At 45.6% G+C, this 13,191-nt stretch overlaps 1 protein-coding gene across 1 annotated transcript in view; it reads right to left on the bottom strand.

The window, feature by feature from the left end:
• Positions 1-13,191, bottom strand: part of LOC141070528 (uncharacterized) — a 163,909-nt gene that overhangs the window by 31,278 nt on the left and 119,440 nt on the right. The window contains 1 exon segment of the mRNA XM_073559538.1: positions 211-224. Within this exon segment, the coding sequence (XP_073415639.1) occupies positions 211-224 (14 nt within the window).

Raw genomic sequence — 13,191 nt, 5'->3', positions numbered from 1 at the left:
GGTCATTTTCCAGAAGCCGAGTGCCGCCGAGATCTCAATCTGCGCACGCGTGGCCTCCGGCGGCGATTTTCCTAAAGCCTCTGGTGGCCCATGGCTTGAGCTTAAGGAAGATGGCCCCAGGGAAAACGGTGATGCATTTGGCTCTGCTTGGCATGGACACCGGTCCGCAGCATGGACACATTTCTGCCGCCAGCATCCTGAGGAATGGACCCTGCTCAGGTGCACTCTGCACTGCCACACCTCTGCTACCGCTACACCACTGCCGCAACCCCCGGTAAGCCTGCATTCTCACTATAAGACGCACCCCCCATTTTCCGCCCAAATTTTTTGGGAAAGAAGTGCGTCTTATAGTATGAAAAATAAGTTATGTGTATTACGTCCCTATATATATATAACACCAAGAAGTGTACTTCCACTGCTGATAACAGAGAGCATACGATCAATGGTTTTATTAATTGTAGCAGCACATACTGTATGTAGTTTATGTTATGATATGTGAGAAATGTGGACTGCAGTACGTCGGTTGCACCATTAGAACACTGCGAAAACGCATATCAGAACATGTGTATGATGCACATCATAAAACTACTCGCAGCTTATCGGGTACCTCCCAACATTTGCTTAATCACCACAATGGTGATGTTAGCAACCTTAGGGTTAACGCTATTTAAAATGTACCTCCACCCAAAAGAGGAGGTGACAGATCACACAATCTAAAATATAAAGAGGCATCAACGATTCTTAAACTGAATACAAGCATACCAAATGGCATGAACATCAGAACAGATTTAATATATATGCATTACATATTTGACAAAAAAACTTACATTTTCTTTAACGAAAAATGATTTGTCTACATAATTTCCTCTAGTTTTTTACTATATAAAACAACACTCTATGTCAGGGAACCATGCCATACTATGACTATACTACGCAAAGTTCGAAACCCCAAGAGGATGGGTGAGTGTTACGGCTCAGCAGAGGTAATAGAAAGAGCCTTGTTCAAAAGACTCGATGACTTTCCTAAAATATCTAACAAATGTCTCCAGAAACTTAGAGAACTAAGCCACCTGCTAATGGAAGTCCATGTTGCCAAATACGAAGATGACCTACAGGGACTTGCATTCCGTGATAGAGCCAGAGGTGTTAACCCTATAGTCCAAAAGTTGCCCTACAATCTGCAGGAGAGGTGGCTCACACATGTTTCCACGTACAAATACAAATACAGTGTTCTATTCCTTCCCTTCTCCGTTTTTGTAGACTTTATACACCAACAAGCAAGAATTAGAAACGATCCCAGCTTTGACTTTGCAGTGTCACAGAGTCATATGCCACACTGTCACCTGCTGCAAATCCATGCAGAACTTCTGTGGCAGTACACAAGACTTATGTTTCTTCTCCAGGTTCTAATTACAGGTCTGCTGGCTGCTCCCAATCAGAGACAAAGGTACAGGACCCTGACAAGCAGTGCCCGCTCCATCAGATGCCTCATCCTCTTCTGAAATGCAGAGCCTTCAGAGGAAAATCTATGTCAGATCGCAGAAGCTTCCTGAAAGAAAACGGTATATGCTACAAGTGCTGCTCGATCACAACTCATCTCGCCAAGGATGGCAAGGTCAGTGTAAAATGCACAGAATGCAGCACCACAGCTCATATCACTGCTCTACACCCTGGCTCATCTCTATGGAGTACACAAAACACGCCAACTGACAGTGAGCATGGAGGGTAGGAAAGGAACACTACTTCAGCTACTCCAGAGATCACTTCACAATGTACTGAAGTCTGCAAAGGGACAATAGACAGTACTGTATGTCCTGTTCAAAAATATGCCTCATCAGAGTGTACCCAAAAGGCCATAGAGACAAAGCTGTAAGACTGTATGCTATCTTGGATGATCAAAGTGATCGATCTTTGGCTAGATCAACATTCTTTGACCTATTCAACATCAAAGGGTCAAGCACTCCCTACTCATTAAAGACGTGTGCAGGTACTGTGACAATAGCAGGCAGGAAAGCTACTGACTATCAAATCGAGTCCTTAGACGTACCACTCTGCCTACCACTACCTACGATCATCGAGTGTAACCAGATCCCAGACAACAGATCTGAAATCCCTACGCCAGATGTACCAATCCATCATGCTCACTTAAAACGCATAGCACACCTTATACCGGAACTCGGCCATCAGGCCCAGATAATCCTGCTGTTGGGGAGAGATATCTTACAGGTTCATAAAGTGAGATGTCATATCAATGGACTCCACAATGCTCGCTATGCCCAAAAGCTAGACATAGGATGGGTCATAATATTATTATTATTTATTTATATAGCACCATTAATTCCATGGTGCTGTACATGAAGTGGTTACATACAAATTTATAGATATTGTTTACAGTAAACAAATTTACAATGACAGACTGGTATAGAGGGGAGAGGACCCTGTCCTTGCGGACTTACATTCTACGGGATAATGGGGAAGAGACAGAAGGATGGGGGTGCAGCAGCTCTGGTGGTGAGGAGGCAGCCCAGGTGATGGTGAGGTGGCAGAATGGTTATTGCAGGCTGTAAGTTTTCCTGAAGAGATGGGATTTCAGGTTCCGTCTGAAGGATCTGAGGGTGGTGGATAATCGGACCTGCTGAGGCATGGAATTCCAGAGGATTTGGGATATTCGGGAGAAATCTTGGAGGCGGTTGTATGAGGAACGAATAAGTGTGGAGGAGAGTAGGAGGTCTTGGGAGGATCGAATATTACGTGAGGGAAGATATTGGGAGATTAGTTCAGAGATATAGGAGGGGACAGGTTGTGGATGGCTTTGTAGGTCAGTGTTATTAGTTTGAACTGGATTCGCTGGGGAATTTGAAGCCAGTGGAAGGATTTGCAGAGGGGGGAAACAGGGAAGTAGTGAGGAGATAGGTGGATTATTCGGGCAGCAAAGTTGAGGACAGATTGGAGTGGTGCAAGAGAGTTAGCAGGGAGGCCACAGAGGAGAGTGTTGCAGTAGTCAAGGCGGGAGATGATGAGGATGTGTACAAGAGTTTTAGCAGATTGAGGGCTGAGGAAGGGATGGAAAATAGGAAACGTATGCTTGAGACGCATGCATGACTCATCTTCTGTGACAAGCATGCTGACAACTACGCCCATGAGAAAAGACGCCCATCTCTGTTTCAACCTTGTAACAATGAGTTCCATGTCAAAGAACTACCACACAGCATCCAACTGCCCAATCATTTAATAGACTTTAATCATGACAGCAGTATAGTGTCGGGAAGCTATGAGGATAAGTTAGGGTGCACAGTCTTCCAGAAACCTGGCAATGTCAGTAGAGGACAAGTTGTTTTTAGAGATAATGGACAAAGAACTTGTTAAAGATGAGACCACCAGCTGGGTCGCTCCTCTTCCCTTCAGAACCCAAAGACCACATCTACCAAACAACAGAAATCAGGCATTAAAATGTTTCTCCTCTCTCAAACATAATCTGCAAAAGAAACCAGAGATGAAAGATGACTTTTTCTCCTTCATTTCAAAGATTTTTGAAAACTGTCATGCAGAGCTAGCTCCCGCTCTCAAAGACTCTGAAGAATGCTGGTTACTACCCATGTTTGGAGCATACCACCCTAAGAAACCAGGCCAGATTAGAGTGGTGTTTGATTCCAGTTCTAAGTTTGATTATGTCTCCCTGAATGATGTTCTACTGACAGGACCAGACCTCAATAACAAGCAGCTGGGAGTACTTTTGCACTTCCGTAAGGATTCCATTGCCTTCATCGCTGACATCCAGCAAATGTTCCATTGTTTTCTTGTGAGAGAGAAAGACAGGAACTTCCTGAGATTCTTCTGGTACAGAGATAATGATCCTACTAAAGACGTCACAGAGTATCACATGAGAGTGCACATCTTTGGCAACAGTCCTTCACCTGCAGTTGTCATTTATGGACTAAAAAGGTCGGCTCAAGAAGGAGAAACAGAATATTGATCAGATGTCAGACAATACATAGAAAAAGACTTTTATGTTGATGACGGTCTGAAAGCCATGCCTTCAAATGAGACTGCCATCAGTCTTCTCAGGAGAGCCCAGGAGAAGCTTGCCTGCTCGAACCTCAGGCTTCACAAAATAGCCTCAAACAGCCAAGAACTCATGGAAGCATTCCCTTCTCAGGACTTATGTAACGGTCTCAGAGACCTAGACTTGGGGTCAGACCCCGCACCAATGCAATGCAGCCTCGGGCTTCTCTGGAATCTACAGTCAGACACTTTCACTTTTCAGGTGAGCCAGGAAGAAAGGCCTTTCAAGAGTAGAGGTGTCCTGTCTACCATCAACAGTCTGTACGATCCTTTGGGTTTCGAAGCTCATGTTACTATACAAGGCAAGGCCCTACTAAGAGATTTAACTAGGGAAACATCTGACTGGGATGCACCTCTGCCACCTGATAAGAGGATCTAGTGGGAAGAATGGAAAAACTCGTTAGCAGCCCTCTCCAACCTAAACGTGCAAAGACAATACACCCCTGTGCTGTCTACAGAAAAACAAAGCCAAAGACTGTACGTATTTGCAGATGCTTCTGTCAAAGCAATTGCCGCTGTTGCCTATATCAAAACTGTAGACTCCAAATGTCAGAGCCACATCGGGTTCATTATGGGGAAGGCCAAACTCGCACCACAACCAGAGCACACTATACCCAAGTTAGAGCTTTGCGCCGCAGTCTTAGCAGTTGAGTTAGCGGATTTCATAGCATCCGAGATGGATATTGACCTTACACAGGCCAGGTTCTGACAGCAAAGTAGTTCTGGGACATATCCACAACGAAACCAGGCGATTCTACATTTATGTCAATAACAGAGTGCTACGAATTAGGAGATCAGTTCATCCAAAACATTGGCATTACATACCCACAGACCAGAATCCCGCAGCTCACGTAACTAGAGCAGTTGACGCAAGTCAACTAGGAAGCACAACATGGCCAAAACTATTGTATACTGAGGAACGTTTCCCAGACACCATTGAACTAGTAGGAGAGGACTCAGATGCTGAAATCCACCCTCAGGTGTCTACACTTCATACTATGACCTCTGCTATCCAGCTTGGATCTCACAGGTTCAACAAATTTTCAAGTTGAAAGTCACTTATTTGAGCCATTACCTGCCTGACTCATATAGCTTGTCGTTCAGGACCAGCAGAGCTTGTGACACAGAAAAATGTAAAGGACCAGGGAGGCTTACCCATGAAAGCCTAATCACTTTTATGGCAGAAGCTGCAGCTATAATAAATGCAAGACCCTTGATTCCAGTACCTAACGACCCCGTGGAACCCTTGATATTGACTCCAGCTACTCTCTGTCATGGTCTGAACAGGGTTCTTGCCCTGCACTCACAGGGTTAAGTGTTCGTGGTCTCTTTCTGGATCTGGGAGGGGTATTTATACTCGCTCTTTACCAGAGTTCTCTGTCAGCTACACTGTTGTTCTGGTGTGTCTGACCACTGGTGTGTGTGTATTCTGCATTGTTTGTTTGCTTCCCGTGTATGACCCGGTCTGTTCCCTCACTCTGTACTCCGTCTCTCGTTTTGGTACTAATGTCTTTTCTGGTTCTGACCTCCTGGCTTGGCTATTGTTACTCCGTTACAGTTTGTCCCTATTGTACCGTCTATTGCCCGTTCTGGTTTTCTGATCTATTGCTATGTCCTGACTATCCATTCTGTCTAACCCTTTGGTACTGTATGGCTATCTTGTGCTTTGACCCCAGCTTCATCTGGTTTCTGTCTCTGTCTATGCCCCTTGGTAACATTGTCCTGTAGTTACAGTCATATGTTAAAGTTTGGGCACCCCTATTAATGTTAACCTTTTTTCTTTATAACAATTTTGTTTTTTGCAACAGCTATTTCAGTTTCATATATCTAATAACTGATGGACTATTTCTGGATTCAAATGAGGTTTATTGTACTAACAGAAAATGTGCAATCTGCATTTAAACAAAATTTGACCGGTGCAAAAGTATGGGCACCTCAACATAAAAGTGACATTAATATTTTGTAGATCCTCCTTTTGCAAAAATAACAGCCTCTAGTCGCTTCCTGTAGCTACTAATGAGTTCCTGGATCCTGGATGAAGGTATTTGTGACCATTCCTGTTTACAAAACAATTCCAGTTCAGTTAAGTTTGATGGTCGCCGAGCATGGACAGCCCGCTTCAAATCATCCCACAGATGTTCAATGATATTCAGGTCTGGGGACTGGGATGGCCATTCCAGAACATTGTAATTGTTCCTCTGCATGAATGCCTGAGTAGATTTGGAGCGGTGTTTTGGATCATTGTCTTGCTGAAATATCCATCCCCTGCATAACTTCAACTTCGTCACTGATTCTTGCACATTATTGCCAAGAATCTGCTGATACTGAGTTGAATCCATGCGACCCTCAACTTTAACAAGATTCCCGGTGCCGGCATTGGCCACACATCCCCAAAGCATGATGGGACCTCCACCAAATTTTACTGTGGGTAGCAAGTGTTTTTCTTGGAATGCTGTGTTTTTTAGCCTCCATGCATAACGCCTTTTTGTATGACCAAACAACTCAATCTTTGTTTCATCAGTCCACAGGACCTTCTTCCAAAAGGTAACTGGATTGTCCAAATGTGCTTTTGCATACCTCAGGCGACTCGTGCTTGCAGAAACGGCTTCTTTCGCATCACTCTCCCATACAGCTTCTCCTTGTGCAAAGTGCGCTGTATTGTTGACCGATGCACAGTGACACCATCTGCAGCAAGATGATGCTGCAGGTCTTTGGAGGTGGTCCGTGGATTGTCCTTGACTGTTCTCACCATTTTTCTTCTCTGCCTTTCTGATATTTTTCTTGGCCTGCCACTTCTGGGCTTAACAAGAACTGTACCTGTGTTCTCCCATTTCCTTACTATGTGCCTCACAGTGGAAACTGACAGGTTAAATCTCTGAGACAACTTTTTGTATCCTTCCCCTGAAAAGCTATGTTGAATAATCTTTGTTTTCAGATCATTTGAGAGTTGTTTTGAGGAGCACATGATGCCACTCTTTATAGGAGAATCAAATAGGAGAACTACTTGCAAGTGGCCACCTTAAATACCTTTACTCATGATTTGATACACCTGGCTATGAAGTTCAAAGCTCAATGAGGTTACAAAACCAAATTGGTGCTTCAGGAAGTCAGTAAAAAGTAGTTAGGAGTGTTCAAATCAAGAAAATGATAAGGGTGCCCATACTTTTGCACCGGTCAAATTTTGTTTAAATGCAGATTGCACATTTTCTGTTAGTACAATAAACCTCATTTGAATCCAGAAATATAACTGAGTCCATCAGTTATTAGATATATGAAACTGAAATATCTGTTGCATAATCCAAAATTGTTATAAAGAAAAAAGGTTAACATTATTAGGGGTGCCCAAACTTTAACATATGACTGTACCTTTCTAGGAGTTTCCCTGCAGCTCCTAGCTCTGTGGAGCTTAGGCCACGCCCCCAGCAGTCACGTGCTTCAGGTCCTGATACTCTGAAGTACGCATCGTCACCGCTGCTGCCCTGCTCCACAGGTATCTTTGAGCACTGTTTTTGTACTCAGGATACACGCACTGGCTCAGTGAGCAAGTGCAGTGTGGGGTTCCTGACATTATAGCTGACCCTTTAATTTTTTTTTTCCTCTGAAGGAAAAAAAAAAAAAAGTGTGATATCCTCATGGATCCCACACAAGCTTTGGCTGATCAGGTCAAGCACCTGACCCAAATGTTTCACAAACTTAATGTGGAAAGCGCACGATGGCCCATACCCAGCAACAGTTGGTGTATACTGTGCAGGGGCTCCTAGTGCTGGGAAAAGAGATGTATCACTGGCATCCCCCGAATCTCCGGTCAAATTGCCAGACCTTTTCTCAGGGGATAAAAGTGAGTTCAGGTCGTTCAGAGAAGGATGCAAGCTTTTTTTTTCTCTGAGGCCCTGCTCCTCCGGGGATGAGTTCCAGAGGGTGGGGGTCGTCATTTCCCTACTTCGGGGGGCTCCACAGGCATGGGCTTTCTCTCTCTCTTCCTCTGCTTCTGAACGTATGTCGGTGAATTTGTTCTTTGAGGCTCTGGGGCACATTTATGATGAGCCTGATAGAGTGCGTCTGGCAGAGGATATGGTGATGATTGTGACACGGGAGGCACTCTGCTGAATGGTTCTGCTCTGAGTTCAGATGCTGGGCAGCGGAGGTCTCCTGGGATGATGCTCCCCTTCGGGGTTTGTTCTGTAGAGGCCTGTCCGAACGTTTGAAAGATGCCCTAGCCCTTCATCCTCCACCGGATTCTTTGGAGGACGCTATGATCCAGGCTGTCCGCATGGACCGTAGGCTGCAGGCAAGAGAGGTCATGCTGCAGGAGACCCCTTTATTCTCCAATCTGAGAGACCCTGCATCTAGTCCTGAGCCCATGGAGGTTGGTGCCACGTCATTGAAGGAAAAAGAGAGGAGACACCGTAGAAACAACCAATTGTGCTTTTACTGTGGATCCGCTGGACATTGGAGAAGGAACTGTCCTTCTTGCCCTTCTTCAGTGAAGCTGTCAGGACAATGACTGAGTCTGGGTAACAATCGAGGAGGTTGCCCTACAGAGAGGGATTTTGGAGGCCCAGGCTCGGTCTCCAGGGGGTTAATCCCCAAGTAAATTGTTTGTACTGGAACGTTTCCGTCTCGGACTTATGCAGGAATTTCACGATTCTATGTTGAGTGCTCATCCTGAGATTGCAGCTACCCGGGGGCCAAATGCAAGGGGTTTCTGGTGGCCCTCTATGGTAACAGATATTAAAACGTTTGTGACTACATGTGGGGTGTGTGCTCGTTCTGAAAGTTCTCAGGTCCGGCCGGCCGGGGAGTTGGTGCCTTTGCCAATTCCGGATAGACCATGGACACATTTGTCCATGGATTTTATCACAAATCTTCCTCCTTCCAGGGGCAACTCGGTGATATGGGTGGTGGTGGATAGGTTTTCAAAACAAGCCCACTTTGTACCTCTCCCCGCGTTGCCATCTGCCGAAACCCTGGCCCGCTTATTTATGCAGCATATAATTCGGTTGCATGGAGTGCCTATGAATGTGGTGTCAGACAGAGGGGTACAGTTTGTAGCCAGGTTCTGGAGGGCTTTTTGCAAAAAGCTGGGGATTTCGTAGTCCTTCTCCTCTGCCTACCACCCAGAGTCTAATGGACAGACGGAGCGCACGAACCAATCGTTGGAGCAGATTCTGAGATGCTTGGCCTCTTCCAGGCAGGAGGACTGGTGTGAGGTATTGCCCATGGCAGAGTTTGCATTCAGCGGTCGTGTGAGTCAATCTACTGGGAAGTCTCCCTTTCAGATCAACTATGGGTTTAACCCACATTTTGGAGAGTTATCCCGCATGGATTCAGGTTGTCCTGGAGCTGAGGGTGCGACACAACGTCTTAGAATTCTTTGGAGGGAGGTTCAGAGGAATATTTCCAAGGCCCAGGAAAACTATAAGCGGTTTGCTGACAGGAGGAGGGGGCCAGGTCCAGCATTTGCAGTAGGGGAGGTGTGGCTATCCATCCGCAATATCAAGCTTAAGATACCATCCATAAAGCTGGGCCCCAAGTTTATTGGCCCATACAAAGTTGTTGAGGTTGTTAACCCAGTAGCCTACCAACTGCAGCTGCCCACCTCCTTTAAAATTTCTGATGTCTTCCACAGGTCCCTGTTAAAGCCTGTGGGGACGGTGAGAGAGGATCCCTTATCAAATGCTCCAACAGTGCTGGTAGAGGGGCAGCTGGAGTATGAAGTAGGACACATTGTTGACTCCTGGTGGGTGCGCCTGAGACTCCAGTATCTGATACACCAGAAAGGGTACTCTCTGGAGGATCGGTCATGGGTTCCGGCCAGTTCGGTGCATGCCGATCGTCTGGTGCGGGTTTTCCACGAAAGATACCCAGACAAGCCTGGGGGTCCAGTGGCCCCCCCGTTAAGAGGGGGGTACTGTCATGGTTTGAACAGGGTTCTTGCCCTGCACTCACAGGGTAAGTGTTCGTGGCCTCTTTCTGGATCTGGGAGGGGTATTTATACTCGCTCTTTACCAGGGTTCTCTGTCAGCTATACTGTTGTTCTGGTGTGTCTGACCCCTGGTGTGTGTGTATTCTGCGTTGTTTGTTTGCTTCCCGTGTATGACCCGATCTGTTCCCTCACTCTGTACTCCGTCTCTCGTTTTGGTACTATTGTCTTTTCTGGTTCTGACCTCCTGGCTTGGCTATTGTTACTCCGTTACAGTTTGTCCCTATTGTACCGTCTATTGCCCGTTCTGGTTTTCTGATCTATTGCTACGTCCTGACTATCCATTCTGTCTAACCCTTTGGTACTGTATTGCTATCTTGTGCTTTGATCCCGGCTTCATCTGGTTTCTGTCTCTGTCTATGCCCCTTGGTAACATTGTCCTGTAGTTACCTTTCTAGGAGTTTCCCTGCAGCTCCTAGGTCTGTGGAGCTTAGGCCACGCCCCCAGCAGTCACGTGCTTCAGGTCCTGATACTCTGAAGCACGCATCATCACCGCTGCTGCCCTGTTCCACAGGTATCTTTGAGCACTGTTTTTGTACTCAGGACACACGCACTGGCTCAGTGAGCAAGTGCAGTGCGGGGTTCCTGACACTCTCCTTACCAAGAAAACGGGACTGTCCAGTGCCTCTCCAGGAGGATTCGATGGTAAGGACGTCTACAAGCGCCAATGGAGACAGGTACAAAGTCTTGCAAATACTTTCTGCAAAACAATATTTGTCTACCCTGCAGTCACAGATGAAGTGGCAATCTACTAGGCCTAATCTGAGGATAGGTGTTAGGCGTTGGGTTCCTGCAGCGGCTCAACAGGAATCCAGAGCTTCATATTCTGCGGTCTCTCATTGTCTGTCCACCGCAGAGGAGTTTGCTCAGCAGTCCCGGCGTTCCAGACACTCTGCCGAGACCTGCTCTGTGGGTCTGGCTGTTGCTGCCACCTTTGGGTCAGCAATAGCAATGAAGGCTGCTCAGCAGCAAATCGCTCCAGAGGCTAAGTCCCTCTGTCGCTCCACTGAGCATGCTCACGAGATGATCTCCCATTGGAGATCGGGAGTCACATGTCCAGGTCCTTCTCCAGATCTGATGGGTCCATCTTAGGAATCTGGAAGCTTCCGGAAGGTCCTGGCTATAAAAGGTTTGCATGGCTGCTTGGCCATGTGCTAGTATAGTCTCTAGTTGCTACTGTGTGAATGATGATGGATGCATGAACCTGCGAATGACTAATTAAGATCCCCTTCCTCTGATATTACGAGTGTGTATAGGGATTTAGCTTTAGAGTCTGCGCCAGCCAGTGGCAAGCTACTAGCCACATTTGCATCCTCCACAGTGCTAGCGTCTGACAGTGCGCCTGCTATCGGGCATTGTTGATTAGCGGCAGTGTCTATCGCCGCGCTGCAGTCTACAGCTCCTCTTGGCGTCCGCAGTTGCAACGCCGCACGCACGGTAGGTCTAGACGGACTCTGACCATCTGCCTAGGGCCCAGCTCCTGTGACTATATACCGTGCGTGCACTTCTATGAGACCTGTGAGTCCAACAGGCTCCACCTTTATGTTATTGCCTTAGGAGTCTCTGTGAAGCTAACAAGAGTACGCCCAGTGCACACCGGGTGACGTCTAACCCGCGTGCAATATACCGCCACATAGCGTGTCTGCCATTATCTAGCAGCGGTTTAACACCTACTGCACGGTGGACCCCGAGCGGCGAACGCACTTTATTATTTATTTATTTAGTGCCTTCTGCCGTTCCTAACAATAGGTGACCTCGTCCTTGTGAAAGACTGTCAAATTCACCGGAACCAGTGGCCACATGGTCTAATTACAGTTTAACCGCGCCAATATACTATCACGTTCAATAAAAGCACAGACTCAACCACAGTCTCCTTATTAGACCCCAGTATAGCGGTTTATCGGTCTGTATAGCTACATGAGGAAAGTCAAACAGCTGCACTCTCAATTCGTGTTGCTTGTGAATATTTAATAAGTAGAAATCTGACACCATACAAATTGATTTTTGATGCATAGGGCACAGAATCAAGAAGCGTAAGTGACGTTTTGACTTTTTGAAGAGTGACATCATCACAATTGCGCTGCAATACGCGCTCCTGGACACCACCTCCAACAGTGCACAACATTGCATATCTAAAGCACCTAGAGTGCACATCAGTTTTCTTTTGAGCCATACTGAATCTACAGTAGCGTTTGAAAAAGACTCTTCAAAGAGTCAAAATGTCACTTTCGCTTCTTGCCTTCTGCATCAAAAATCAATTTGTATGGTGTCACCTTTCTACTTATTAAATATTCACTAGCAACACGAATTGAGAGTGCAGCTGTTTGACTTTTCTTTTGTATTCCGGTTCAGGTTGCACCTCGTTATCCTCTTAAGCTGAGTGCGCCTCCTTATTCTTTCTGTATAGCTACATGAGCCTGCCTCATTTAGTGATGACAGAACAGCGTCAGTTTGTGCACTTCCCTGTGACACTGCACTTTTATTATATGGATATTTTTTAACGGTTTTTTTTTCTTAATAAAATTGCTGTTTTTAACTAAATTTTCCCCCGGACCTGTTGCTGGATATATCTTCCTTTTGAATTGTCTTCATCCTGATGCCAGCACAGGCTACATTTTCATGCACTGCTGATGGAACTGCATTCATCTAACTGGTGAGCTGGATAAAACCTTTTTCTATCTTTTGTCTGTCAGTATGATGAAGAAACTACATTTTGACATGTTTTTTATTATACTTTTCTCACCACACAGAATAAACAATGAGACAGTTTTATAGTTCTGGTCATTTCGAATCTGGTGATACCAATTATGTGAAGGTTTTTTGTTGTAACACAAAGGCTGCATTTTTAGTGGCAAAATGGGTTTTCGAAATTTGTGTGCACGTTTCTGTGTGTGTGTTTTATGTTTTACATCTTTACATATTATATGTGTTTAATCAATTTTTAAACACTTAGAAGCTGTGGTCATGATTGACAGCAGCATTTAACAGGTTAATCGGATGTCAGATGCAGATGTCATATACATCTGTCACCTGTGTGGGATTTTCATTAAATGGAAGCATTACTTATTTCTCAACGCCATTTTAATAGGACAAATAAGGACCCTAAATGGCCACTGTTTTAATTTGTATCACTGGTCGTTAAGTTG

This window comes from Dendrobates tinctorius, unplaced genomic scaffold, assembly GCF_039654945.1.
Source record: "Dendrobates tinctorius isolate UK_male_01 unplaced genomic scaffold, ASM3965494v1 ptg000014l, whole genome shotgun sequence".
NCBI lineage: Eukaryota > Metazoa > Chordata > Amphibia > Anura > Dendrobatidae > Dendrobates > Dendrobates tinctorius.
This window is presented reverse-complemented; position numbering and strand designations above follow the sequence as displayed.